The sequence below is a fragment of the Triplophysa dalaica genome, chromosome 17, assembly GCF_015846415.1.
Source record: "Triplophysa dalaica isolate WHDGS20190420 chromosome 17, ASM1584641v1, whole genome shotgun sequence".
NCBI classification, from domain to species: Eukaryota; Metazoa; Chordata; class Actinopteri; order Cypriniformes; family Nemacheilidae; genus Triplophysa; species Triplophysa dalaica.
The window spans coordinates 21,434,262-21,460,338 of record NC_079558.1 but is presented as its reverse complement, the minus strand read 5'-3'; the positions used below and the strand labels follow the sequence as shown (position 1 = coordinate 21,460,338).

General features: G+C 37.3%; 2 protein-coding genes and 1 pseudogene across 2 annotated transcripts; all 3 read left to right on the top strand.

Annotated features, from left to right (window-relative positions):
• Positions 1 to 460: 460 nt before the first annotated feature.
• Positions 461 to 14,568, top strand: LOC130438785 (uncharacterized). Its single transcript, XM_056770954.1, is given in 16 exon segments — positions 461 to 567; positions 673 to 746; positions 4,167 to 4,301; positions 4,416 to 4,690; positions 4,693 to 4,825; positions 5,290 to 5,685; positions 5,758 to 5,829; positions 7,312 to 7,701; positions 9,265 to 9,675; positions 9,970 to 10,089; positions 10,172 to 10,356; positions 12,932 to 13,098; positions 13,204 to 13,446; positions 13,529 to 13,691; positions 13,910 to 14,012; positions 14,098 to 14,568. Coding segments are annotated over 15 exon segments (2,949 nt in total). The 5' UTR covers positions 461 to 567; positions 673 to 697; the 3' UTR covers positions 14,205 to 14,568.
• A 2,556-nt stretch (positions 14,569 to 17,124) lies between these two features.
• Positions 17,125 to 19,575, top strand: LOC130438817 (pancreatic secretory granule membrane major glycoprotein GP2-like). The gene is made up of 5 exons (XM_056771010.1): positions 17,125 to 17,171; positions 17,289 to 17,355; positions 17,465 to 17,494; positions 19,008 to 19,412; positions 19,495 to 19,575. The coding sequence occupies exons 2-5, from the start codon at positions 17,307 to 17,309 to the stop codon at positions 19,563 to 19,565; spliced, it is 555 nt and encodes a 184-aa protein (XP_056626988.1). The 5' UTR covers positions 17,125 to 17,171; positions 17,289 to 17,306; the 3' UTR covers positions 19,566 to 19,575.
• A 1,890-nt stretch (positions 19,576 to 21,465) lies between these two features.
• Positions 21,466 to 25,646, top strand: LOC130438687 (uromodulin-like; annotated as a pseudogene).
• Positions 25,647 to 26,077: the final 431 nt, after the last annotated feature.

Genomic DNA, 26,077 nt, shown 5'->3' with positions numbered 1-26,077 from the left:
GTTTCGGCCTGTGTTTGGTAATAATATAACTATTTATTTTTTATTTAATTTCTGTCCATATTAAGTAATATTATAAGTAATATTAAAACTACTCATCATTACATGTGGGCCACATAACGTTTGTTAATTATTGCCATTTATACATTCATTTTTTTGCAGTATTTGTCTTTTTTATTTTTTTATTGTTTTAAAAGTCGAACAACAAAATAAATGGATGCGATTCAACTTTAGTTGCCTTTATGGGGAGCATTCATGATGCAAAACACGTTACAAATAGCTCTGTGTTTGTGTTGGTTTCATTGCCTTCATGCATTCCATTTGCATTCTGATCTATTCACGTAAAAACAAAGATCACAAAGTTTAAATGAAAAGCTAACAAGGACGCAATGTTCAAACATCAATCTTTAAAAAAAACAGGTTTGCAGTGAGCGGTAATTGTGCTTCCAGTAAAGTTCCACCCACATTAAGGAATTAGACGCTGTTTATTACCTGCAGCATCACTATTCTGCTTCAACTGTTCAATAGAGAACCTCACTGAATTTGCTCTGCAGTAGCATCTCATCTCAGGTAACTTATTTATTTTTCACTTTAGCTCATAATGAGTAAACTGTTTTCTTTTGTATTTAGTGTGCAATGAACACACAAAAACACACAACCAAATTATTCGTGCAGGTGCAGGTGCAAGCAGTTAGTCACAATGAGGTTCTTCTTCTCATTTTGTGTGTGTCTTCTGTTGCTGATTAATGGTGAGTGTTTTACACACTTTAAATACAATTCAAAAATTATAATTGTGTTTACACTGATGATATTATCTAAATAAGGTGCTCAGCTGGCAACCCAAAAATTTTGGAGTATATTTAAAAATAAAGTCTTTCGTATAAAGTTCTGCCAAACTTCAGCGATACAGCAATTGTTTGGCTGAACCAAAGACGATGCAATCCGCGGAGCATTTTGGTGCATTAAATATCTGAAATCCTGGCTACAATTTATGCTGCAATAAAACTTATAGAAACGTTAACCTGCCACGGCAACAAATTCAGCAGTTTTTGGATCTTTTGGTTAACAGTTTGTCAAGACAAACTCAATGGAGCAGCCCCTGAATTCAGCTCTTTTTTCCCTGCTATAGCTGTTAATTATATTCCGCGTTCTGCGCTTTTATTGAGTAAATAATGACGCTACAGCAACATATATTATGATCATATACATACCACTCACAGGTATAATCAAAGGATATCTCATGGCACACCTTTTAAATAGAAAATAGGGAAACAGCACAGATTCACTCCCTTTACTTTTTATGTGTCATTAATGACTAAGGTTCAATATCAAAATTGCTTATTGTAGGGCGGCACAATTATGACATACTTGTTTATATTACAACCCTTGATATTGTTAGTGTGATAAGCAATGTTAGTCATATTTTAATGTTTTAATAACGCTTCGCGCTGTATGCGCCCATTGCCCATCCAGTGTCCAAACACAATAAATGTGGGAACTATACAAGTAATTGTTAGTTGCTAAAATCTTTTTTTTAATGCACCGCAACAGCAAGTGGTTTTAGCAAAGTTTGAGAACCTTTGATGTAAATGAGCATAATGTCGGTTGGGCATGAGATTCCGGGTTCGCAAACTCACAATTAAATAGTATCCAGTGTCGGATTTAGTTTGCCATTGTGAGTCCGAATAAATGCAACTTCAACTATTTCATAAGTGCTTCTTTTATAAAGAACGCAGCTACACATAACGCACGATGCAGTCCCTGCATAAAGTGAATAATCGATTATAGAATGATCGATATCAATTAATTCAGCACCACCTCCATGGACAGCAGCTGGTAATGTGGTACAAACGTAACCTCTTAAGGTATAGATCGGAAAACACGCGTTGAAAAATTATAACTGGAGATCAGGTGTACATTTGGAGTCTTCGTAACGCGCCTGTCGCCTCCACAATGCAAAGAAAAAATAACGACTACTTCAATGTACCCCGATGACCTACATTAGTTTAGCAATGTCGTTGTTTTCTTTATTTCTTAATTAAAACCTTAAAATATGTAAATAGGATAAATATGTATTGTGTTTCTGACACATCTAGTTAAACACCTACTTTGATATTAAAATTCATTTCATTGATATGAATAACCTGACATCATTTGCTGTGAAATGACTCAAGTTAATTAAATATTAATTCATCTTTCATGTAATATCTGCTTTAAATCAAAGTAGTCCTAATTGATTTTCAGTGAGATATTTACAATAATTTCGGATGCTGAGGTACAGTGCAGTTTTCTTTCGAGTAGTTATTCATTTTACACATTAATGAACAAATTAAATATTTTACAGAAAAATGAAATCATACAATTTTTTTAATCTTCCATCTTGTGTGCAATGATGTGTTAGACTTATTTTAACTAATTTAGATAAACCACGAACTAAACACATTGTAATACACATATTTGACGCACTGTGTTCATGCGTTTCCCGATGCCGTTGTCTGTTAGCAAGCTATAAGACTCTAATCTGAAGGCACACCTTAAATACACTTAGGCCTTTATTTAGGCGTGTTTCCCGAACTATACCTTAGTAGGTTACTTTCTTACGTCCCAGGTTACCAGGTGCAACTGTCCATATAGCGATGGTGCTGAATTAATGGATATCTATCGTTCGAGAATCAATTCATTCTATACAAGGACTGCTTCACTGCGTACTGTGAGGTAGCGGCGTTCATTATAAAATAAGCACTTCAGAAATAGTTGAAGTTGCATTTATTAGCACTTGATAAAAAACACAAATTGCATTAAACTAAATCCACGGATATTATTAAATTGTGAAATGAGAGTGCGAACCCGCAATCCCATGCCCAAGTTTATCGACCCGCTACACTTACTGGCAGTGTGGTCCTTCATATCAAACGTTTCTCAAACTTTGGGTCAGATTGTCACGGAAAGCCACTTGCTGTTGCAGTGCATTGAAAAAGTGTATTCCAAGCAACAAACAATTACTTGTTTAGTATATGTTTGGGGATTAAATGCATTAAAATGCCCAGCGGATGACGCAGTCTTTGATTTAGCAAAAACATTTGCTGTATTGCTGCATTTTGACTAAACTTCTTACCATAATCTTCACTTTAAATGTCAGTTTGCCAACTCTTGCTGATAATATAATTAGAAAGCTACCAACCATCAGTGTAAAAACAATTATATTCTTTCCATCAAAACACTTCAATATACTGGTATATTGATATTAGTTTAATTAAATTGTTTATTAAACTTTTTATTAATACTTGTATTATATGTTGTAGATTTGTTGTGAGAGCTCAAACCTGTCCCTAAAGACTACTTAAACAACAGAATAGACCATAATATAATGATGATTAAATCTGTGTCATTCTTGCATTCAACACCTGACCAAGTCATACATATATATTTAAAAAATCTACTTATTTTCTGTCCTACACACGAATATTTTTTTAGTTTGTACTTTGCTTCCTATGCTGTACTTTAGAAAATGTCTGCTAAATGACTACATGCAAATTTAAGAATAGTAAAATCTTAAAATATTGTTTACTAAAGCTTCATCTCAAAATTGAAATTTACCTCCCAGCTTCTTCGGAACACAAAAATATATTTTAGGTGACATCCGAGAGATTTGCAGGCCTGCTCAAACACATAATGGTTATAGTTTTTGTTGAAAATAAAACATCTTTTTTTCTATATAAAAACATCATAAAGGTTTTTAAGCTATGGTTAGTGTTGGGTTTTGTGGTGGGTTTGGGTTTTATTTATAAAAATGTTCTTGTTGGGACAACAATATATGTTGCCCTGAGGACATCTCACTTAGCAAAATCAGGTCAGGCCTCATGGGGCTCCTAATATCACTGTTATTGCCAATATAATGGTGTATTGTGACACTGGCTAATTCCACCAATAGAAGCCAAAACATTGCCAGTCAAGTGACACATTATATCCAAGAGTCTCTGTAATGATTTATTTTGTTAACACATTCTGTATGAAGTCATAGTTAAGCCTGTTCAGATATTCATTAGTTTGTGAGACCAACCTGCTGCAGTTTAACATACTGTGAAGGTAAATACATATACAGGTGCTCATGAATTTGTATGTGATAACTGTTGCCTTGTTTAATAGTTACTCATTTCTCACAACCATAGAAACCACAGAAACCTCTACCACTGAGACAATACCAGAACCCACTACCACTGAGAAAACACCAGAACCCATTACCACTGAGACGACACCAGAAACCACAACAGCTGTGTTAGCCACAACCACAGAAACCACAACTCGTATGTGCTTTGCTGAAATTTTAGTTTCTACTTACAGGATTTATTAAAAAAAATGAGTCTGTGAAAGAGTATTTATAATCAAATGACGTCTTTCTTTTTACATTATTTTCTCAGTATCTACAGATGTCATCTCTGACCCATGCTCTGAATATAACACTATTGATGACTACTGGAGAGACATACGACAGAACCCATACCAGGATCATGGACATGATGACAGTCTTGTTGAGTGGAACGGCTGGTATCGGCTGTATCTGAATGGAGAAAGTGCTCAGATGTCTGAGTGGTGTGTGAGTTATATGGGATGTGGAGGTTATACTGGACTGCTTCTCAACGGTTCTCATCCACGACTTGAGGATGGAGTGGTGACCCGTGACGTCAGGGGCAGGTCACTATGTGGTACTCCAACCAGTGTGAGAGCTACAGTTCAAACCCCATCCAGGTCAAAGCCTGTCCAGGAGATTATTACGTCTACGAACTCATCACACCAGATGTGTCATTGGAAACACCTTCATATTGTGCAGGTGAAGCTTAACCCTATTTATCTTTTGAGAAGATGATCAGGATGTAAATTGTTGTATTTTATTTGGCTGATTTTCTGTAACTTTGATGGTATTACATGAATATGATTTGATAATAATGCGGTTGGGTTCGTCTCCTTTGACCCAACGATGGGTTGAACATAATCCAGCATTTTTGAGTTTATATTATTTAAAGAGCCAGAGGCATCTCAATAATGCTCAGTTTTTATTGGGAACAACACATTTACAGTCTACATCAGAAGAGAGGCAGTGCGAGACATTATAGGAAGTCGCATTTGAAGTTGTAAATTATTGTTTTGTATCTTGCTTACTGAGTTTATACATATTTCAATGTTCATATTTTTTTCAGCTTTAAATGATTTTTTACCCTCTCTCTGAATAGCCTGACTTCATTAATCACAGTTCTTTACTAGTACTTTGACTAAAATCTCTTTTCTCCATGACAGTTTCTTTCAGCACCATCAGTGATGATCCCTGTTACAACTATGAGTCTCTGGATCGTCCCTGGAGAGAAGCAAATGAAACTGGATTGTGGATTTGTGATGAATACTTCTCCTGGAGTGGCTGGTACAGACTTTATCATTATGGGATGAACATACAGATGCCAGAGACCTGTGTTAATGGATACAGCTGTAACGCATACACTGGTCTGTGGCTCAACGGTCCTCATCCTCAGATAGAAGAAGGGATGGTGACCCGGGAGGTCTGTGGAGGGGAATATTGGTCTGGTAACTGCTGTGATTACAAATCAAAACCCATCAGAGTAAAAGCCTGTCCTGGAAATTATTATGTCTATGAACTCGTGAAACCACAAGACTACTGGTGTGCAGGATACTGCACAGGTACAGCTATTCCAGCTTTATAACTATCTATTTAAGGTTATTTTAGTCATATCTTTAATAAATGTTTTTTAGATGTCAACACTATATCACCGACTGATTCCATAACAACTACATCTCTGGCTATTGGATCCAGCATCACTTTCAGTAAGTTTTAATTATAAATGGCTACTTCAAGTCTAACAAATTAATGTAATGTGATTCTGATTTTATTTTAATGACTTTTTTTCATTTATCAACTGTTTTTTCACAGTTTAAGTCAGCTTGCACTCAAATAAATCAATAAAATAAGAAAAAACTGAGAAGAGATTGCAGAGATGAAAAGGCAGTACAAATGAAAGAAAAATAAAAATAGAGATTTTAAGACTTAAAAATCACAAATAAGAAGATACACAGACAAAGGGGGGAATCACATATTACTCTTTAAATTCTTGTTGTTTTGGAGATCTTGTGAGGGATTGAAGGAGATCAGTCATGTCCTCGGGGGGTTCAGAATCAGCCCTAACAACCAGGGGCCGCATTCATACAAAGTCTGAAAAAATAAAAAGGTTGCCCCCATAGTGACACAATTCAAAGATTATTCTAAGAAATGTGGATGTTTCCCCTTCAAATTAAGGAAAGATCCTAGTAAGGAAAAAGTTGTGCAGAAATAGTGTTGATAATTTATTACAGTGACAAATTAAGTTTTGCTGTCACGTGTGGTGTCTTGGATCTCCCTCTGGCTGGCATGATTTCAGTCTCTGAGCTAAAAGACCGAGGCTGTTGGCCCTGGCTGGTGCGCTGTAAACATAGCACCAGTGTTGCAAGGGGGAAAATTATGGAGTGGAAGGTTGCAGGTTTTTGGGCAAATTTATAATGTACTGCAGCCGCCAAAATGTTTATTTATACTCTAATGTTAATTGATGAGATTCTTAATGTGTATTCATAATCTGATGAAAACCTGGCAACTCCAGGACCGGCCGTTCTCAAAAGTGTGGGGAATGAGTCTGACAGACAGGCTACAGTACAGAGAGGGACGCGGGAGCTCAGCTCAACCAATGAGAAAAATACAGCGGTCGTATTAGACACAATGCATCTGAATGATGTTTTTATCAATGTTTCGTAAGGTGAATGTCACGTTGGATAAAAAAATGTTTGTACTGTTAAGGTACTGTTTTATGATTACTGTTATAAGCTCCCTGCTTTAACAATACATGTTTGGGCACATCAACATGGCGGCGTAGTAGCTTCAGTGTTATGATATCATGAGCAATCTAGTCATTTATATAGATCAGTGTGTCATACCACACAACCAGGTGAGTCCGGCCAGCAAGTACATCTGTAAGACGTCTGCTAAAGATCTGGAGATCTAGAAAACATCTGTGGTGTAAAAACATTTGATATACATTTAAGAATGAGCAGTTTTACATACAGATATATGTGTGCTATTAGGGAAGTTATTTTCTTTGCCCTTGCTCAGAGTTTCAGGTACTTTCAAGAGTTTTCAGATTCAGGTTCTGAATCACTTTTAAGCTAAAACTAGACATTTTTAGACTAAATTAGGAGCTTTCTTAGAGAAAGATTTAAGAATATGGGCCCAGGTTTACAATTACCCTAATGCTCATTACCAGTAACATGTTTTTATCTCAGGTGACCCATGCTCAAGCTACAACACACAGGACGACTACTGGAGGAGCACACACAATTACATGTATTGGTATGGATATATAACTGGACATGATGACACACGTGAGGAATGGGACGGCTGGTATCGACTCTTCATCAATGGATTGAGTGCTCAGATGCCCGAGTGGTGTGTTAGTTACATGTCATGTGGAGGTTTCAGTTCTTTGTATCTTGGTGGTTCTCATCCTCGAGTAGAAGATGGAGTTGTTACTCGTGAAGTCTACGGCTCTTATTATGACCAGTGCAGTCATTACACATCCAACCCAATCCAAGTCAAAGCTTGTCCTGGAGATTATTATGTCTACAAACTGACCAGACCAGATGTAGCCATCCCATCTCCTACATATTGTGCAGGTACATTCATTCTCAAAGACTTTACATGTTCATGATGAATTATTTTATAGACACAATCAACTGTATATACTGCACGCAGTATTTCAAGTAAATATTTTTAAAACATGTATTTTATTGGTTTTGAGCATGTAATTAGTTTTTTGCTGGACAATAAATTTAGATGTAAGTTAATATTGAATACTATAGAGGAATTTATGTATTTAAAACACTTAATTAAGTCTATATTTTTATCACCAGGCTTAATAGGGCTGCCATCTATATTATAGCTTAGGGCTAGATGCCAGTAAATCAAGTAGCACATATTGTTGAATCCATTGTCTCGTTGAACTTGAAAAACGAGGATCTTAATATGATCCAGTCTGATGCTGTTTGTATCTCCAACCCTGCTCCTCTCGAGCTACCGTCCTGAAAATTTCAGCTCCAACCCCAATCAAACACAACTGAAGCAGCTGTTCTAAGGCCGTTTCTCAATACGTGTTCTTTAGCGATCTTGTGTCCTTGTGTTCTCGCTCTACATTATCAATAACCACCAAAGTCCGTTCATATCCATTAGAACACAAGAACATAGAACCTTACACGCCTACGGAACCGGCTTGAAGACCCAGAAGCAGTGGTGTAGTCTAGTTTTTTGTAGTGAGTATACTCTGATTTTTCCCTCCCAGCCTACTCACCCATCCCAGATCGACAACCCATGAACCACGACACTCACGAAGGCCTAGTGTATACCTCTGTATGTAATCTAGATCATTCTGAAAGATTTAGTGCAAGCAAGATTTCAATAGCTAATGACAGCTGGGGGGACCTACTGGTTTTGTTCATCACTGTCCCTCAACCAAAGAGTTTCCTTGAGCCTTGTAAAGAATGTAAAGAATATCCCGTGAACGTTTAATTTGAATTTTTATTTGAATTGATTTTAGATTTAAATTTAGTTTGATTTTGACTAAGGCCATGTCAAAGACTTACAGTAAATGGTATTGATGAATGGTTGAAATCAAACTCTGATGCTCGTCACTATTAACTTTTTAGCAGAGTTTTGTCACACTGGGTCACAAGTTGTGGCAATTATTGACATTGATTTCAAAAGGCTGGCCAGGTGTACTCATCTATTATCATCTAAAACAATCATCTAATGTACAATGTAGTATAAGTTTTCTCTCCCTCATTTTCTCCCTCATTTATTGATTCACCAAACACACTAACATCACTATCACGACGGATGCCCAGAAGTCATTGCGACGTGTCCATCCAACTTCGTTCTTCCACAGCTGCCTTGCAAGACTCGTTCAAAGAGAACTCAAGTCTGTATTTGTGTTCTTGGAATTGGAAAATGGCCAACATGTTTAGTGTGGCTTGATAATTATAAACAGGTCTGTTAAAACAGGGTTGGAGCTTCAGTCTGCAGGACGGTGCATACACTACTGCTCTCACAGTGCTTTGATGTCATATGTCAATTAATCTGTGCAGCGCCACATGACATTGACTGTACATTTAAGATGATCCTGAATGCATTTTTATCTGATCATACGTAATCAATATTATTAATGCACTCTTTTTTCATAATAGTTCCTTTCAACACTCCAAGTGTGGACCCCTGTGACAGCTACACCACTTTGGATGAACCCTGGAGATCCACTGATAATTCTTTCTATAACTATAACCACTACAGCAGCTACTACAGCATGTGTGATTATAATGTTGAGTGGAATGGCTGGTACAGACTCTTCATCAACGGTCAGAGCACTCAGATGTCAGAATCATGTGTTAGTGTAGGAATGTGTGGCACATATAACCCACTGTATCTCAGAGACCCTCATCCACAGCTGGAAGATGGAGTGGTCACACGACACGTCTGCATGTCCTCATGGAATGGATGCTGTGGTTCTGAATCTCATCCCATACGAGTCAAAGCCTGTCCAGGAAACTTCTATGTTTATGAGTTTGTCAGACCAATGGAGTGTGCTGCTTACTGTGCAGGTAGAGAATTTATCCATAAATACTCATATGTTGTTTTATTTAAAAATGAGTATGGGCTCATTTAAATTGTTTAATGGATTTTAGAGCCACCAAGTTACATCCACAAATTCCTAGCCAAGCATAAAAAATAGTTTATATCATACAATTTTTGAGTTTACATGATGTAGAAATAAACATCCATCCCATTTCCCTCCATCTTTTAACTTTTATGAAGTTGTGGAGCCCTCATCTATTATTATTCAGTGGACTCTATGTAGTATAAATGTGCTTCATCTCTGTATGTTCTTCTCTTAGCTGTGACTGATCCATGCCTTTCACTCAACTGTAATGAAGATGAATGGTGTGGAGAGAAAAATGGTGTTTACGGCTGTTTCTGCAAAGACAACCAAACCATATCTGAACCTCACTCCTTCGGTTAGAATCACTTCACAACAAAATCACAAATGTGAACCTTTCTCTCTCTCTTTTTTTAATGCTGACAATGTTTATTCCTCAGATATGTCTCAAACTTGTGAGAGCAGTTCAGGATCTATATCTCTATCTCGCTGTCAGCTGTTTGAAGCTGGTTTTTCAGCTCACCTTCTACATCTCAATGAGCCCAGTTGCAGAGGAACCATCCAGAATGGAAGAGTGCACTTTCACTTTGATAACAATTATCAGATCTGTGGCACCAGTCTTGTGGTAAGACTCAATACTGTATATAAGAGCTGTGCGATTCTACAAATCATTAAATCAAAAATGCAATATCGCTGTGTATATCATCATGTCTGTGATCCAGGCTGGAGTCATGAGTCAAGTGCCAGATAATCCAGAAAAAGAGTGTCTTTAAAATCCCTCCGGTGTTTTTTTAAGGAAATGGGGAACAACTTTCTTCAGCCACAAATTCCAGCCCAGTTAATAGTAGGGCGGTGGATCGCGGTATCGATGCGATATGTATCCCGATACGTGTCAATTAAATAGATTTACAGCAAAATATACTTGCAGAAAACTGCCATTCATAAATACTTATAAATTATTCAAACAAATCAGTGCATATAGTAGCTATGAGAATGAGTTTAAAGTTGTAAAAGATCAAGTCCTTATACAGAGACCCTTGCTTCTAAAACAGGCATTTCCGGCGGTAAGACAGAAGCAGTGCTGCGTCATGTGTATGTTGAATTAGCGCCTACGCGACAATCACTTTACACTTTGCATTAAACGCAAATATTTAAGTGAATGATACTAGAATGCGCATTCATGTTTACTGCGCTAAAGTATGCAGAGAGAAGGCGAGAGAGCGCGCTCTTCATGATCACATGAAAATAAAATCATGAGGGGCGATCTGTACAGTAGTGATGTGACTTTTGACACCGAGGCTTCGAAGATTGTATCAAAAAAATTAACCATCTCACAGTGGAGCCCCTGTAACGGATCTTGATTCGTTTTGCCATAACCACGAGATAAGTGACGTCCTAAGCTTCGTTTTTACACATACTCACGTAACTGCGTATTCTGATTCAATAATCTCATGAACCCTTGACTCACGCAGGTCTCGATTGTCTTTTTCACTTCAGTATTGAATCGGGACTACAACTGCCACGTGTGAAATAATATCCCAAAGGCAGCAAAAGTAGGAAATACATCTGAAATAACCTCGCATTGTTGAACACTGTTCCTATTCCTTGTTAGAAATCGTTTGATGTTTCTATTACCCACAGAAAAGAAATGTCAAGTCCCCAGCCTCTCTTATGAACTTACAGCACTAAGACAAAGGTTTCTGTGAACAATTGGATTTGCCGATCGAAGCACATTCATAAAAAAATGTTTCCCACATTAATTGATTCTTTTTAAATGTAGTCTTATAAGTCTTTAAGTATAGACTTATTTATTCATACTGTATGTACAGCTAGGCGTCAGTGCTACAATAACACTTATACATGACGTTAGGGTTAGGGTTTAGGGTTGGGTTAGGTTTAGTGACGTATTATACGAAACATAAAAAACAGAAATGGACACAAAGACCGCGTTTCTACCTTTGACCACATGACGGCGCTGTTGTGCACCGTTTCGAAAAGCTTCGAGTAATGAACCACTTGAGGGAAAAGCCTCAATGCTTCGGAAAGCTTCATTTCACCATCACTACTGTACGGATCACGGATAAACTCCGATCAGATCCTTACACCACTAATAATTGGAACACAATATTTTTGCGTCATAATTGGCTCATTTTAAAAGTGTTGCAGAATCTATACGGAGGTAAATGTATCGATGCGCGCATCGTCATGTATCGCCATCTCGAAATTTTGCGTACAGCCCCAGTTAACAGACCTCCGTTACTAGTTTCAAACCAATTTTCAAGTTATTAGTGAGAAATATCGATACAGGGTGTGCGCGTGTGTGTGTGTCTCTGTGTGTGTGAATGTAGAGAGAGACTGTAAAAGGATACTCACAGAGAATAGGTTATTTCCATTGCACTGTGGCTCTTCCCATTGTTTTTTATGTCAACAAACATGCGCTCGTTTACAGTGGTAAAGTTCTCACTCTCTCTGTTTATATTGCATTGCGCAATCGACTTGTTCAGGTGGACACCGCCACCTATTGGAACAGATGTGAATTGCTTTAATAGACAAATGTGTGTGTTATCCTTTAGTTTCATAAATCGGAGTTTATATTGTAAGAGTTATTACATGCGGTTTCCATGATGGTACTGGTGGAATATTCCATGGCTTTGGCCAATCAGATCTGGGAACCAGGAATAACTGTTGTATTACATAAAATGTTTAACTAGAGGAATCAATGTTTTAAATTAAACCCAGTTAGACATGTCAAAGTAAAACATTGGAGACACCATCTGAATATAAACTATTAAACACATTTTTCTAAATGATTTGTTATAAAAATGTTATTAGTAGCAGTAGTCCCGGATACAAGACATACATTTCTGAGATGTCTATTGGATGTCTGCATTTACATCTGCAAGATAACATTTATGCATTTAGCAGATGGTTTAATCCAGTATAGTCTATACAGGTCTTATATTAGTATCTGTGTTCACTGGGATCGAACCCACTACCTTTGTGTTGCTAGCGTAATCTTCTACTAAAACTACACATAGACCTTTACAAGATCTCTCTATGATGATTTAGAATTATTATTCTAACCAGATGTTTTTACACAGCAGATGTTTTCCATATCTTTAGCATACATGTTACAGACGCACATGTGCTGTAGGATTGATGCTAACTAATATCTGAACTCTAACGTTTGTTGTTCACAGGCCAATGGCACTCATATCATCTATGAGAACTTTGTTCTGGGGGGTCTGGAGTCAGCCGCAGGTCTCATCAGCAGAGAGAAAATACTGAAGCTATCTTTCAGCTGTATTTACCCCCAAACACAAACACTTTCTATGGTGGAGGATCTGGAATTCAACTCCTTGGGAAGGTAGGACAACAGTTTATTCATAGTCAAGTAGAAATACTCTTTAAGCAAGAATGACAGACCCATAAAAAAGTAAATTTAACACCAATATGTACATTATTTTACCAGCATTATACAAGAGAATCTTCCCGGTGAAGGGAGGTATCAGGTGAGAATGGTTCCATATCAGGATTCTGAGTTCTCTCAGCCCTTCACTGGTCGTGTGGATGCAGAACTCAACCAGCAGATGTTTGTTGAGGTTGGTGTTGACGGGGTTGACAGTCGTCAGTTTGTCACAGTGATTGACACATGTTGGGCTACACCTGTGAATGATCCAGATTACAGTCTGCGCTGGGATCTCATCACTGGAGAGTAAGACACAAACATCACTTTGAGCTTCTTAACATGTTTAAAGACGTGTTTGAGTTCAATAAATCATCATCTTTATCTTCAGGTGTCCAAATCCACAAGACAACACAGTGGAGCTTCTTCAGAATGGTGTCTCAACATCCAGCCGTTTCTCCTTCAGGATGTTTATCTTCAGCTCAAACTCCACTAAAGTTTACCTGCACTGTTCTGTTCATCTGTGTCTTCTGTCCAACAATTACTGTTCAACTGTGAGTTTAAGAACACATTTGAGTTTTTTCTGTGATATTAGCTGACATTTTTTTATAGTATTTGTACATATTTCCGCAACTTTTATGTTCATCATAATTTACCCCTTACTATAATATATCTAGAATATCTAGTGTATATTGTACAGTATATAATTGTATAGCATATACTGTATATATGATATGATTATAATAAGTTTCTCCATATCTCTCTCTCTCAGCACTGTTACTCTGGATATCAGCGGAGAAACCGCAGATCTCTGGACTTCCACGACAGCTCCTCCATCTCCATGGGTCCTCTGGTTGTGTCTGATAGAGACGCAGGTGAATATTTAAATAGATTTACAGATTTATTTTGACTGTGGATCAATTTTATTTCACTGTGTTGTGTTGTATTTTCTCTTCACAGATCTGTGGCTCTCAGAGCGAGTGAAGGCGTCTGTGGCTTCATCTATGTGTAGTTCTCTGATGGTTTTGTTTGTTTCTCTGATGGGTGTTCTGACCTTCCTTCAGTAGATCTAAATTAAAAAACCTCAACACTTTACATGCATATCATTTAAACTCATTTAATTGAATGTAACACAGATTATAGCTTTCTTATTGTTTCCTTATTTCACAACTTGTGTGTTTTCCAATAGGAATCATTAATAATTACACTGTAGTAATGATTAAATTTTTATATAATAAATAAACATGTAGTGGGTTTAAGTGCTTCAGTTTCTGTATTAATCTATGAGTCTTTATATCTGTACCCCCCTTCAGAGATGAAGATCTGAGCTTTAGTTCTGTAAAGTGTTTAATATAATATCATATTCAGTAATTTTGTCAAACAGTGAAATGTATGTGAAATGATATATCAAGGAATAAAAAATAAATGGTGTCGGTGTTTTTAACTTTACTTCCAAATATTCTTCACCAGTCATATAACTTCTAAAGAAATGCAGAATAACCAGATAAACCTCATTTTCTGTCACTTTTGTGGTTTCTCGAAATACAGTAGCTACATATTTGTTCCTTATTGAAATACTTTTCACATTAACACTAAACACATTTTCAGGTTCAATCTATTCAGTACAACAATAAAAATGATTCAATAGATAGTCAATATACACTCACCTAAAGGATTATGATGAACACCTGTTCTATTTCTCATTAATGCAATTATGGTGGTGATGTAATGGTGTGGGGGATGTTTTCTCGGCACACTTTAGGCCCCTTAGTGCCAATTGGGCATCGTTTAAATTCCACAGCCTACCTTAGCATTGTTTCTGACCATGTCCATCCCTTTATGACCACCATGTACCCATCTTCTGATGGCTACTTCCAGGAAAATGCACCATGTGACAAAGCTCCAATCATTTCAAATTGGTTACTTGAACATGACAATGAGTTCACTGTACTAAAATGGACCCCACAGTCAGTGTTGGGTAAGTTACTCTGAAAAAGTAATTAATTACTAGTTACTCAATACATATTCAATAGTGTAATTAGATTAGTGTAATTAGATTACTATTAGTTACTCATTACTTATTACTTTCTATATCCTACATCGACCTTGATTAGTTAAGTGTTTCAGGAATATACATGAAACGGCTTATTTCATTCATTAAAATAAATAATATTATTAACTGACCAAAGTATTACAAATGTGAGAATTATAAATTAAAGCACAGATTTTAAAGTAAGACTCTGAATTTTGATGTCAATTACACTATTGCACACGCTTATATTTCACAAAGTATTTAGTTTAATTACATCAAAGTAGGCTAACTGTATTTAAATTACAGAAAACATATGAGTAATCACTTACTTTACATTTTCAAGGGAAAAGTAATTAAATTACAGTAACTAATTACTTAGTAACTAGTTACACCCAACACTGCCCACAGTAGAGGTCTGCATTCCCGACCGCAGTTCTTGCGACGCGGATACGTTTCAAAAATAAATGCGGTAGCGGTCGGGAATTTAGGTGTAATTTGAACGGGAACGGGCGGTCTAAAAACATCCCGTTCCCGTCGTCCTTTCAGGACTCAACCATGTCTGCACTCATTCTTATCAACCACAAGTAGGGTCTACACTCTGCACTTAGGACTATTGTGCATGCGATCCAAATATGGACCGTTGCTTTCTGCGTAATGCATTTTTTGCAAGGTCCGTGCACGCAGCATTTGTGGTCGGATTTTGGAGGAGAGACGTTCGTTGCTGAAACCGTCGTCAGTCAGTGACATTCTTTTCCTGCATGGATATTTTAAATAATTTAGAAAAATATGATTTTGGATGTAAGTAAACGGTTTTCGTTCATTTCGTTACAGGCTTGCTATTTTTAGATGTCATTTAATTTATTATCAGTTATTGTTGCTGTATTTATATAGGCTTATTTTCTTTTGTTGGAGAGACGTTGAAGTCGACGGCGGGATTTATTTTTGATAAATTGTTAGGTTAAAAGGTGATTTAATTTGGCAATGGTTAGCAAACGGGTTTGTTCTTTTGTTTCTAATTTGAAATGACAGATGTCCATTTTTTCTCAGCTACACTTCTCCTGCTGTGTTGACAAACATTTTACATTTATATTTTTAATAAAAAGAACAAATTATTAACAGACATTTTTTTCTGCAACACTTGTTCCTTTTGTGTTGACGGCTAAATGTTAAAAGCATCTTGACAAGCCGAATACAAATAAATATTTCTTGTACAACCTACAGTTTTATTTGTTATCTCTCTCTTTCAGTAGTGGAAATTTAAATGTGATATTGTGGAAAAGATATTTAAATTTAGCGGGAACGGTCGGGAAGAAATGTATTCTATGCGGACAGCGGTTAAACAAAGAGTTAATACATAGCGGGAGCGGGCGGGTGATGAATATAACATTGCACGAGCGGGACGAAACAAACTGTCCCGCGCAGACCTCTACCCCACAGTCACCAGATCTCAACCCAATAGAGCATCTTTGGGATGTGGTGGAACAGGAGCGTGCATCCCAGAAATCTCCATCAACTGCAAGATGCTATCCTATCAATATGGGCCAACATTTCTATGCTTTCAACACCTTGTTGAATCAATGGCACGTAGAATTAAGGCAGTTCTGAAGGCGAAAGGGGGTCAAACACAGTATTACTATGGTGTTCCTAATCCTTTAGGTGAGTGTATATACTGTATATATGTGAATAAAATGTTCATATTGAGTGGATGCATGGGCAATATATTATAGCTTTAAATCAGTTTTACAGAACAATGTGCGAATCAACACCCATAACATTAAGTATAAACAAATGAAGAAAGATAACCCATAAACAATATTCAGGATATCTTGCAAAGACATTTTTCTAAAAGCAGCAGAATGAGGAAGAGAATTGTTAAAATAACTATTGTTGTCATGTGACGAAAATAAAAACTGGTTGAGCGATACTTAGGGTTCCAGTAAAGCACTTAAACTAACAAAAGAGAATATCCCAAAATTATCTCTGCTGTCACATTTCATCTCAGGTAACGCACATCCTCATGTTTTATTTGTCTTCTTACAAAAGATAATTACAAACAGTATATATATATATATATAATTATTATGAATATTATCATGAGTTGTTCTGTATCTGTGTGCAGGCAGGGTAGTTCGACACAATGAGGTTCATATTCTCATTGCACGTGTGTCTACTGTTGCTGCTTAATGGTGAATGTTTACACAACTTGAAATACAAATCTGAAGAATCTGTCTCGTGCCTTAGAAAATCATTCCAAATATACTTTAACAAATAATTGTGCTTATATTTTGTATTTAGCATGTAAAATAATACATGGACAATCATCAGGTAGGCATCTGTCATCCATGTTTCAAATAATTAACATTTACATTGTACATAACACTCTGGAATACTTGATTCTGATAGGTCATTTATGACCTGGGGTATTTTATTCAACTCATTATAACCCAGGTACTACCAGCCTCTTGACCCGTGCATTTTACCTCCTCAATGGATAATAGATATAGATTTAAACGTGCCTCAGGATCAGGGGCGGACTGACCATTAGGACATTCTGTCAAAGTCCAGAACAGCCGCCCCAATTATTATAAACGCGAATGCACGCCCGCCTTAACATTTTAAATATTTCAAGTGGAGAGATTTTAATAACGGTGTGCTTTAAACGCACTTCCTCCTGAGACGCCACATCTTTAAAAGTCCAAAACGCTGCTACATTCAAAGTAATTTCCCGCGGCTCATAGTGATCATAGATGTCTTTTAACGCGATTTGATCGGTCTGTCCATGAATCTTAATGTTATTTACAATGTTGTAATCAGCAATGCATTGCACAGCCACAGGCATTCGGTTTCACGCGATAGTTCGCGTTCTAAAACGCGTTTTGTGCACTTGAAAAAAGGCTAACTGTAGGAAGGTTACGCCACGTGAACGGTTGTCTCCAATAACGAGGAAAACAGTGTTGTTTTTATCACTGCATTCGTTATGTATAACGGCTATATTTACTAAAAACAACTGTTCATCTCCTTGCACTATACAAAGGCTCTGCTCTATAAGTACGTGGGGCACATGAATGCGATGGAATTCATCCGAAGATGTGATAATAGCGCTCAGTTTATTGCACAGATCAATCGAAGCGCTTTGCGAATTTAACGTCACAGGGGCGGGGGTTACTTTTGTGTTGATTGTATTGACGTTTTTTACTTTAATTGATTTAACTATAATTACTACAACCAAATATCATCATAAATATCTTCCTAAAAAAACAATGCTACCCACATATTGGATGTACCAGAGGGCTAAATTTGCAGCAATTTTTGGGTAAAGTCACGCATTAAGGAATATTAAATACAATTTAAAAGACAACATCCCTTTTATTGAATATCATGAAAAGGCACAAATACTTGATGCAATATTTGTGTGCATGTTTTAATATATGACCTATAAGTAACCGCAACAAAAACAGTAAAAAAGGAACAAATCGCAACCAATAACAGAAATACAAAATAACAGAAGAAATGAGGATATGGAAAAAAACTGGCCCACAAATTTATACTTTTGGCATGTGGCCCTCAAAGAAAAGTAGTTGAAGACCCCTGATGTAACGCATTGCACATGTTATATACAACCAACCCCCTAACGTGACCGGAGAGTATGAGAGGCCATAAGTGCCATAATTGCCTCTCTCCACATTAAACATGAGAATCTGCCATGGTTCTGCCTCTTTATTTCATGTCTTTCTTGGTCTAGTGGCAGAACCATGACACATGGCTCTCCAGTCTTTTCAGCCGTTGTTTGAAGTTCTCTGTTGTTTCATTTTACTTACATCTCTTTTCTCCTTGCCAGTTTCTTTCAGCAGCATGAGTGATGATCCCTGTTACAACTATGAGGCTTTGGATCGTCCATGGAGATCAACGACTGAAAGTGGATTGTGGATTTGTGATAATGATTTCTCCTGGAGTGGCTGGTACCGGCTTTTCCATTATGGGATGAACATCCAAATGCCAGAAAGTTGTATTAATCCTTACAGCTGTAATGCAGAATTTGGTCTGTGGCTCAACGGTTCTCACCCTCATATAGAAGATGGGGTGGTGATGCGGGAGGTCTGTGGGGCAACTTCTTGGGGTGGTAACTGCTGTGATTTAAAGTCAGAACCCGTCAAATTAAAGGCTTGCCCAGGAAATTATTATGTCTATGAACTCTTGAATCCACTCAACGCTTTTCAATACTGGTGTGCAGGATACTGCACAGGTAGAGCTTTGCCCGAGAAACAAACTCTTTCAAATGTTTTGAAATCACTTATGTCATGTCCTTAACGGCTTTTCTCTTTCAGATGTCAGCAGTATTTCGAAGACAGCTTCCACAACAACTACAGCTCTGATTCTTGGATCCAGCTTCACTTAGGTTTAGCCAGGTTTTATGGATCAAAGCATCATAATGTTTATATTTCTTGAATGAAATCAATGCTTTATGATGTACTTTATATCATTTGCATATCCACAACTATTAACCATGAAAAATAAGCCAAATCAATGCATTGCAACTGTGATTCAAAACAATTGAAACAATTATCATTAAATAATTTCCACTAATAACTCAAGAGATTATAATTGAACATTGTTGTTCTCCACATGGATTAAAACCCATTAGTTGTGTCACAAATTACATACTATTCACTATACACTATGCACTTAATCAATGCACTCAGCCATCTAGTGTATGAACCACCTAGTGCAGGTTTGTGCTCATCATTGTACTGATAAAAAATGTCAGAACCCTGTGCTAGTTTACGCTGCTCTTGGTAGATTGTGTTGGTCGTTATGGAAATTAGATATTGTCCCTTGTTAGTTGATCAACTGCAGAAATGTCCATTCCCATATGTTGTTTTAAAAAGCTTGCATGCTATTTTGCCCTGATTAGTAAATTTGGCCCTATGTCTGATGGTTGAACCATTTAAAAAAATGTTTCCAAGATAGTATTATTGAGCCTTTGAAAAAGAACACTCTTACACCTAAATTGTATATATTAGAAGTACACATTAAGACCTTTTGAAACAGAACCATCCCAGCTTGGGTACATTGTTTGATATATATAAACTACACACAATTGTAATCTCAGGTGACCCATGCTCAAATTACAACATCCTGGACAACAACTGGAGGAGCACACTCCATTACTGGTATTCGTATGGATTTACAACCGGACAAGATGACACACGTGTGAAATGGGACGGCTGGTATCGACTCTTCATCGATGGATCCAGTGCTCAGATGCCTGAGTGGTGTGTTTATTACATGTCATGTGGAGGTTTCAGTTCTCTGTATCTTGGTGGATCTCATCCTGGTGTAGAAGATGGAATTGTTACTCGTGAAGTCTACGGCTCTTATTATGACCAGTGCAGTCATTACACATCAAACCCAATTCAAGTCAAAGCTTGTCCTGGAGATTATTATGTCTACAAACTGACCAGACCAGATCTGGCGATTGCAGGCCCTGTATATTGTGCAGGTACTTCACTTTTGTTCACAGACTTTATAATGTTTATTGTATTAACAACAACTACCTTTCCAGATCCATTTATTAGTGCTTTATTATTAGTTATTTATTATCCTTTTGTTGTACTATAAAAGTTTCTTTCAACACTCCAAGTGTGGACCCCTGTGACAGTTACACCAGTCTGGATGAATCATGGAGATCCACTGATAACTATAACTTTAACTTCAGCAACTACACCATGTGTGACTATAATGTGAATTGGCATGGCTGGTACAGACTCTTCATGAATGGTCGGAGCGCTCAGATGTCAGAATCATGTGTTACTCAATGGAAATGTGGTACTTATTGCTCACTCTGGCTCAAAGATCCTCATCCACAGCTGGAAGATGGAGTGGTCACACTACACGTCTGTATGTTCGCATGGAATGACTGCTGCGGTATAGCATTTCATCCCATACGAGTCAAAGCCTGTCCAGGAAACTATTATGTGTATGAGTTTGTCAGACCTATCCGCTGTTCAGCTTACTGTGCAGGTAGATCATTTACTTACATTCACTTTATCTTTTACTTTTCTTATTTTTATTTCAATGTCAAATTTAACTCCTGTGTGATCCTGATATCAGAAATCATAGGCTTGGCTTCAACACAGAGAACAGAGACTCTTTTTATTAGAGTGAGAGAATTTATTATCCCGCCCATCACCACTATGGATAATTTGAACAATGTTTTGTAAATCTGTTATATAATTAGATGAATTAACGGTATAGGACTTTCATATTAAATAATTAGAATTTGACATTTTTAATGCATGTTTTATAATTGTATCTGTGTTCTTATGGCTGTGCCTAATCCATGTCCTTCACTCAACTGTACTGACGATGAATGGTGTGGAGAGAGAAATGGCGTTTACGGCTGTTTCTGCAATGAAAACCAAAGCAGACCAGAACCTTTTGGTTGGAATCACTTGACAACAATGTTTCATATGTAACTATCAGAGTAGATTACATTTGATGTCCTTATGCTGAAAATCTGTTTTATTTTTCCACAGATTTCTCTGAAACCTGTGAGAGCAGTTCAGGATCTATATCTCTATCTCGCTGTCAGCTGTTTGAAGCTGGTTTTTCAGCTCATGTTCTTCATCTCAATGACCGCAGCTGTAGAGGAACCATCCAGAATGGAAGAGTGCACTTTCACTTTGATAACAATGATCACATCTGTGGCACCAGTCTTGTGGTAAGACTCGATACTGTAGAGAAGAGCTGGGCGATTATAAAGATTATGATGCATTAACGCTTAAATTGATGCCATTTTTAGATAAAAGCCATCAATGAGTGGAAATTATAGTTATTTTCAAATGACTTTTTCCAAGTGTCACAAACTGCTCTGAGGCTTGACAGGTTGAGGATTTAAATGCAGGTTTATTAAAATGAGAACAGATACAAACTGGCAATAAGTTCAGGGCAGGAACCAAACAATCAGCAACGGTAGTGATGTGACGTTTGACACCGAGGCTTTAAAGCTTGTATCAAAAAATGTAGCATCTCACAGTGAAGCCCCTGTACCGGATCTTGATTCGTTTTTTTCACTTCAGTAGTGAATCGGGATTACAACTGTTAAGTGTGAAAGAATATCCCAAAGGCAGCAAAAGTAGGAAATACATCTGAAATAACCTCGCACTGTTGAACACTGTTCCTATTCCTTATTAGAAATCTTTATATTTGTCTATTACCCACAGAATAAAATGTCAAGTCCCCAGATCACACGAAACAGTAATACAGTTGAACGTCTACATGAGCCTAACTTATGAACTCATCTGGGTTTGCTGAACAAAGCACATTCATAAATGTTTTTTTTTCCCATTTATTGATTCTTTTCAAATGTAGTCAATTACTTATTTAACATACTGTATGTAGAGCTAGGCCTCAGTGCTACATTAACACTTTCACATAAACAACGCTATTGTTTTTAATGTGAAGTGACGTATTATATGAAACATAAAAAACATAAATGGACACAAAGACCGCGCTTCTACATTTGACCACATGATAGCGCTGTTGTGCACCGTTTCGAAAAGCTTTGAGTAATGAACCACTTTATTGTACACTTGAGGGAATAGCCTCAATGATTTGGAAAGCTTCATTTCAAAATCACCAAGCAACGGGGTCAGAGGCAATGGTCAAGGCAGACAGCAAAGGTTCATACAAGACAGCAGTACAGTCCAAGGTCCAAACACAGGGTACTCCTATAAAATCAGAGAATGCTCAGAAAGGCAGTTGACACAAACAAGACTTTGCAATGATGGAAACAACAAGCCAGGCTTGTGTAGACAGAAGTAGTCAGGTTAACTAGACACAGGAGAATGTAGTCATAGATAATGAGTCCGGCTATGGATTATGGGAAATGTAGTGTGAGATGGCAGTACATGTGATGAGAGAAGTGCCCTCTAGGGGATTTGAGAGGGAACTGCAGCTGGTGACTGTGACCCTAAGAGGGTAAAGGATGACTGTGAATGTGACACAGGTGATTTTGTGACCGCATACATCAGGGCCCAGTTTTTCAAAAAATGTAATCTGGATCAAATTGATCCGGATTTGGAAATCCTATGTTTTGCTATCCAGGAGCATCTGGTCCATCTTACTTTCATGCCAGTTTTTTAAAGGAACATTGGATTGGATCACTGTGATCTAGGGCCAGTTGTTCAAAACATTTAATCTGGATCAAAATTATCCGCATTTGGAAATCCCCTTTTTTCCTATCCAGGATCAGGTAATCCATCTTACTTTTATGCCGGTTTTTCAAAGCAACATTGGACTGGATCACTCTGATCCAGATACACAGTTTTCAGGATTACCAAATCCTGTTTACCAGAGCCGTAAATTAAACCAACATTGTAGTTTACTGGTTTAGCAAAGAACAACATGTAGGCAAAAAACTGGTGGCCACAAATAGCCATTGTTTTTTTTATTGTGAGAAACAGAAACACTGTAATAAACAGAAACATTTTACATTCCTTATTTTGTTAAAATGTTAAATAACAAAACAAAAATAATACTATCCAATAGTCAAAAATAATTTACAGGACAGATAGCAGCTCTTTCCATCTCTGCCTTTAGGAGATATATTTCCATCTGCACTTTTTTTCTAGAAGCAACTCATAGCCGTCACCAGCCTGTTTTGTATCTGAGGAACGTTATATGATGTATATATCAACATTGGTTTTGTGATCATTCATCTCTCTGATTTTATTTGTTTGAAAAATCACAACTGAATCCAACCTTCTGATGGGATCAGGATAATCCTGTGTTTTTTTAATCAAATAGATCCCAAACCGAGTCAAAAGTTTTGAAAAACCCAAAGGGCAGGTTTGATCCAGATCAAATGTGAGATTGGATTACATGATCTGATCTTAATTTGGAATCCCTCTTTTGCTTTTAAAAACCCATTTCCAAGATTTGATCCAATCCGTGATCCAAAATCCCCCCCAAAAAACTGGGCCCAGAACATTTGCAGCAAACTAAAATTAACTTGTGTTGTTACATTTTCAAGTGCTGTTAAAAGGTGAAAAAACGACAGTCATCAAGAACTGTTAAAACATTCTTTCAAAATACAGTTCTTCCAGCCCAATACTGGAAAGATAATTATACATATTTTTAAATCATTTGTTTGATATGAAAAAATGTTTTAGTTGTGTGCTAATGTCTGAACTGAACGTTTGTTGTTCACAGGCCAACGGCACTCATATCATCTATGAAAACTTTATTTTGGGGACACCAGAGTCAGCCACAGGTCTCATCAGCAGAGAGAAAATACTGAAGCTAAATTCCAGCTGTATTTACCCCCAAAAACAAAAACTTTCTATGATAGACATCAACCCACTGGAGACGTGAGACATTTTATCTTTGTTACACATTTGAGCGGAAAATCAATATGTCACATTCTACAATACATGATGCTCTTTTAAAGTGTTTACTGTGTTTTAATCCTTATTATAATGAAAAGTATTTTTTAACACAGATGTTTTGGTTATTTTATCAGCCGTGTGAACGAGATTCTTCCCACTGGTGAAGGGAGGTATCAGGTGAGAATGGTTCCATATCAGGATTCTGAGTTCTCTCAGCCCTTCTCTGGTCGTGTGGATGCAGAACTCAACCAGCAGATGTTTGTTGAGGTTGGTGTTGACGGGGTTGACAGTCGTCAGTTTGTCACAGTGATTGACACATGTTGGGCTACACCTGTGAATGATCCAGATTACAGTCTGCGCTGGGATCTCATCACTGGAGAGTAAGACACAAACATCACTTTGAGCTTCTTAACATGTTTAAAGACGTGTTTGAGTTCAATAAATCATCATCTTTATCTTCAGGTGTCCAAATCCACAAGACAACACAGTGGAGCTTCTTCAGAATGGTGTCTCAACATCCAGCCGTTTCTCCTTCAGGATGTTTATCTTCAGCTCAAACACCACCAAAGTTTACCTGCACTGTTCTGTTCATCTGTGTCTTCTGACCAACAATTACTGTTCAGAGGTGAGTATAAAAAATCTCTCATAACTCATAATGTTTTTGATATAGTTATGAAAATTACAATCAGCACATATACCCTGAAACTTTTGGTGCCATCATCTGGTGACATTCGGGTAAAGCACATCTTTTACATTTCATTATTCAGTGATGAAGATTTTCAATTTCTCTCAGCACTGTTACTCTGGATATCAGCAGAGAGTGGGCAGATCTCTGGACCTTCACGACAGCTCCTCCATCTCCATGGGTCCTCTGGTTGTGTCTGATAGAGACGCAGGTGAATATTTAAACAGATCTTCTGATTTATTTTGACTGTGGATCAATTACATTTTACTGTATTGTATCATATTTTCTCTTCACAGATCTGTGGCTCTCAGAGTGAGTGATGGCGTCTGTGGCTTCGTCTATGTGTAGTTCTCTGATGGTTTTGTTTGTTTCTATGATGGGTGTTCTGACCTTCCTTCAGTAGATTTACATATAAAGAGACTTTACATTTACATTTACATTTAGTCATTTAGCAGACGCTTTTATCCAAGGCGACTTACATGTGGGTAAGGCAATGGAAGCAATTGGGACAGCATAAGTAAAACAAAAGCATAAGTGCAATTAAAAAAAAGAAGACTGGTGTCATATAACCTAACACAGTATACAGAACCATTCATTCATTCATTCATTCATTTTTTTTCTTTCTTTTAAATAGTATAGAAGAAAAAAGAGTCAGAACAGATCAGTCAGATGTTGACGGAAGAGATGCGTTTTCAGACGTTTCTTAAAGATGGCTACAGAATCTGCAGATCTTGTAGCAGCAGGCAGATCATTCCATATAAGCGAACAGATCCGGAGAAGGTGCGCGAGAGAGATTTTTACCTTTTTGGGATGGCACCACAAGACGCCGTTCGT

Excerpts from the sequence above, each read along its gene's own strand:
- LOC130438817 (XM_056771010.1), top strand. The coding sequence starts at position 17,307 with ATGAGGTTCATATTCTCATTGCACGTGTGTCTACTGTTGCTGCTTAAT. Across the intron at positions 17,495-19,007 it reads AATACATGGACAATCATCAG|TTTCTTTCAGCAGCATGAGT; the intron begins GTAGGCATCTGT and ends TCTCCTTGCCAG. Across the intron at positions 19,413-19,494 it reads GTGTGCAGGATACTGCACAG|ATGTCAGCAGTATTTCGAAG; the intron begins GTAGAGCTTTGC and ends TTTCTCTTTCAG.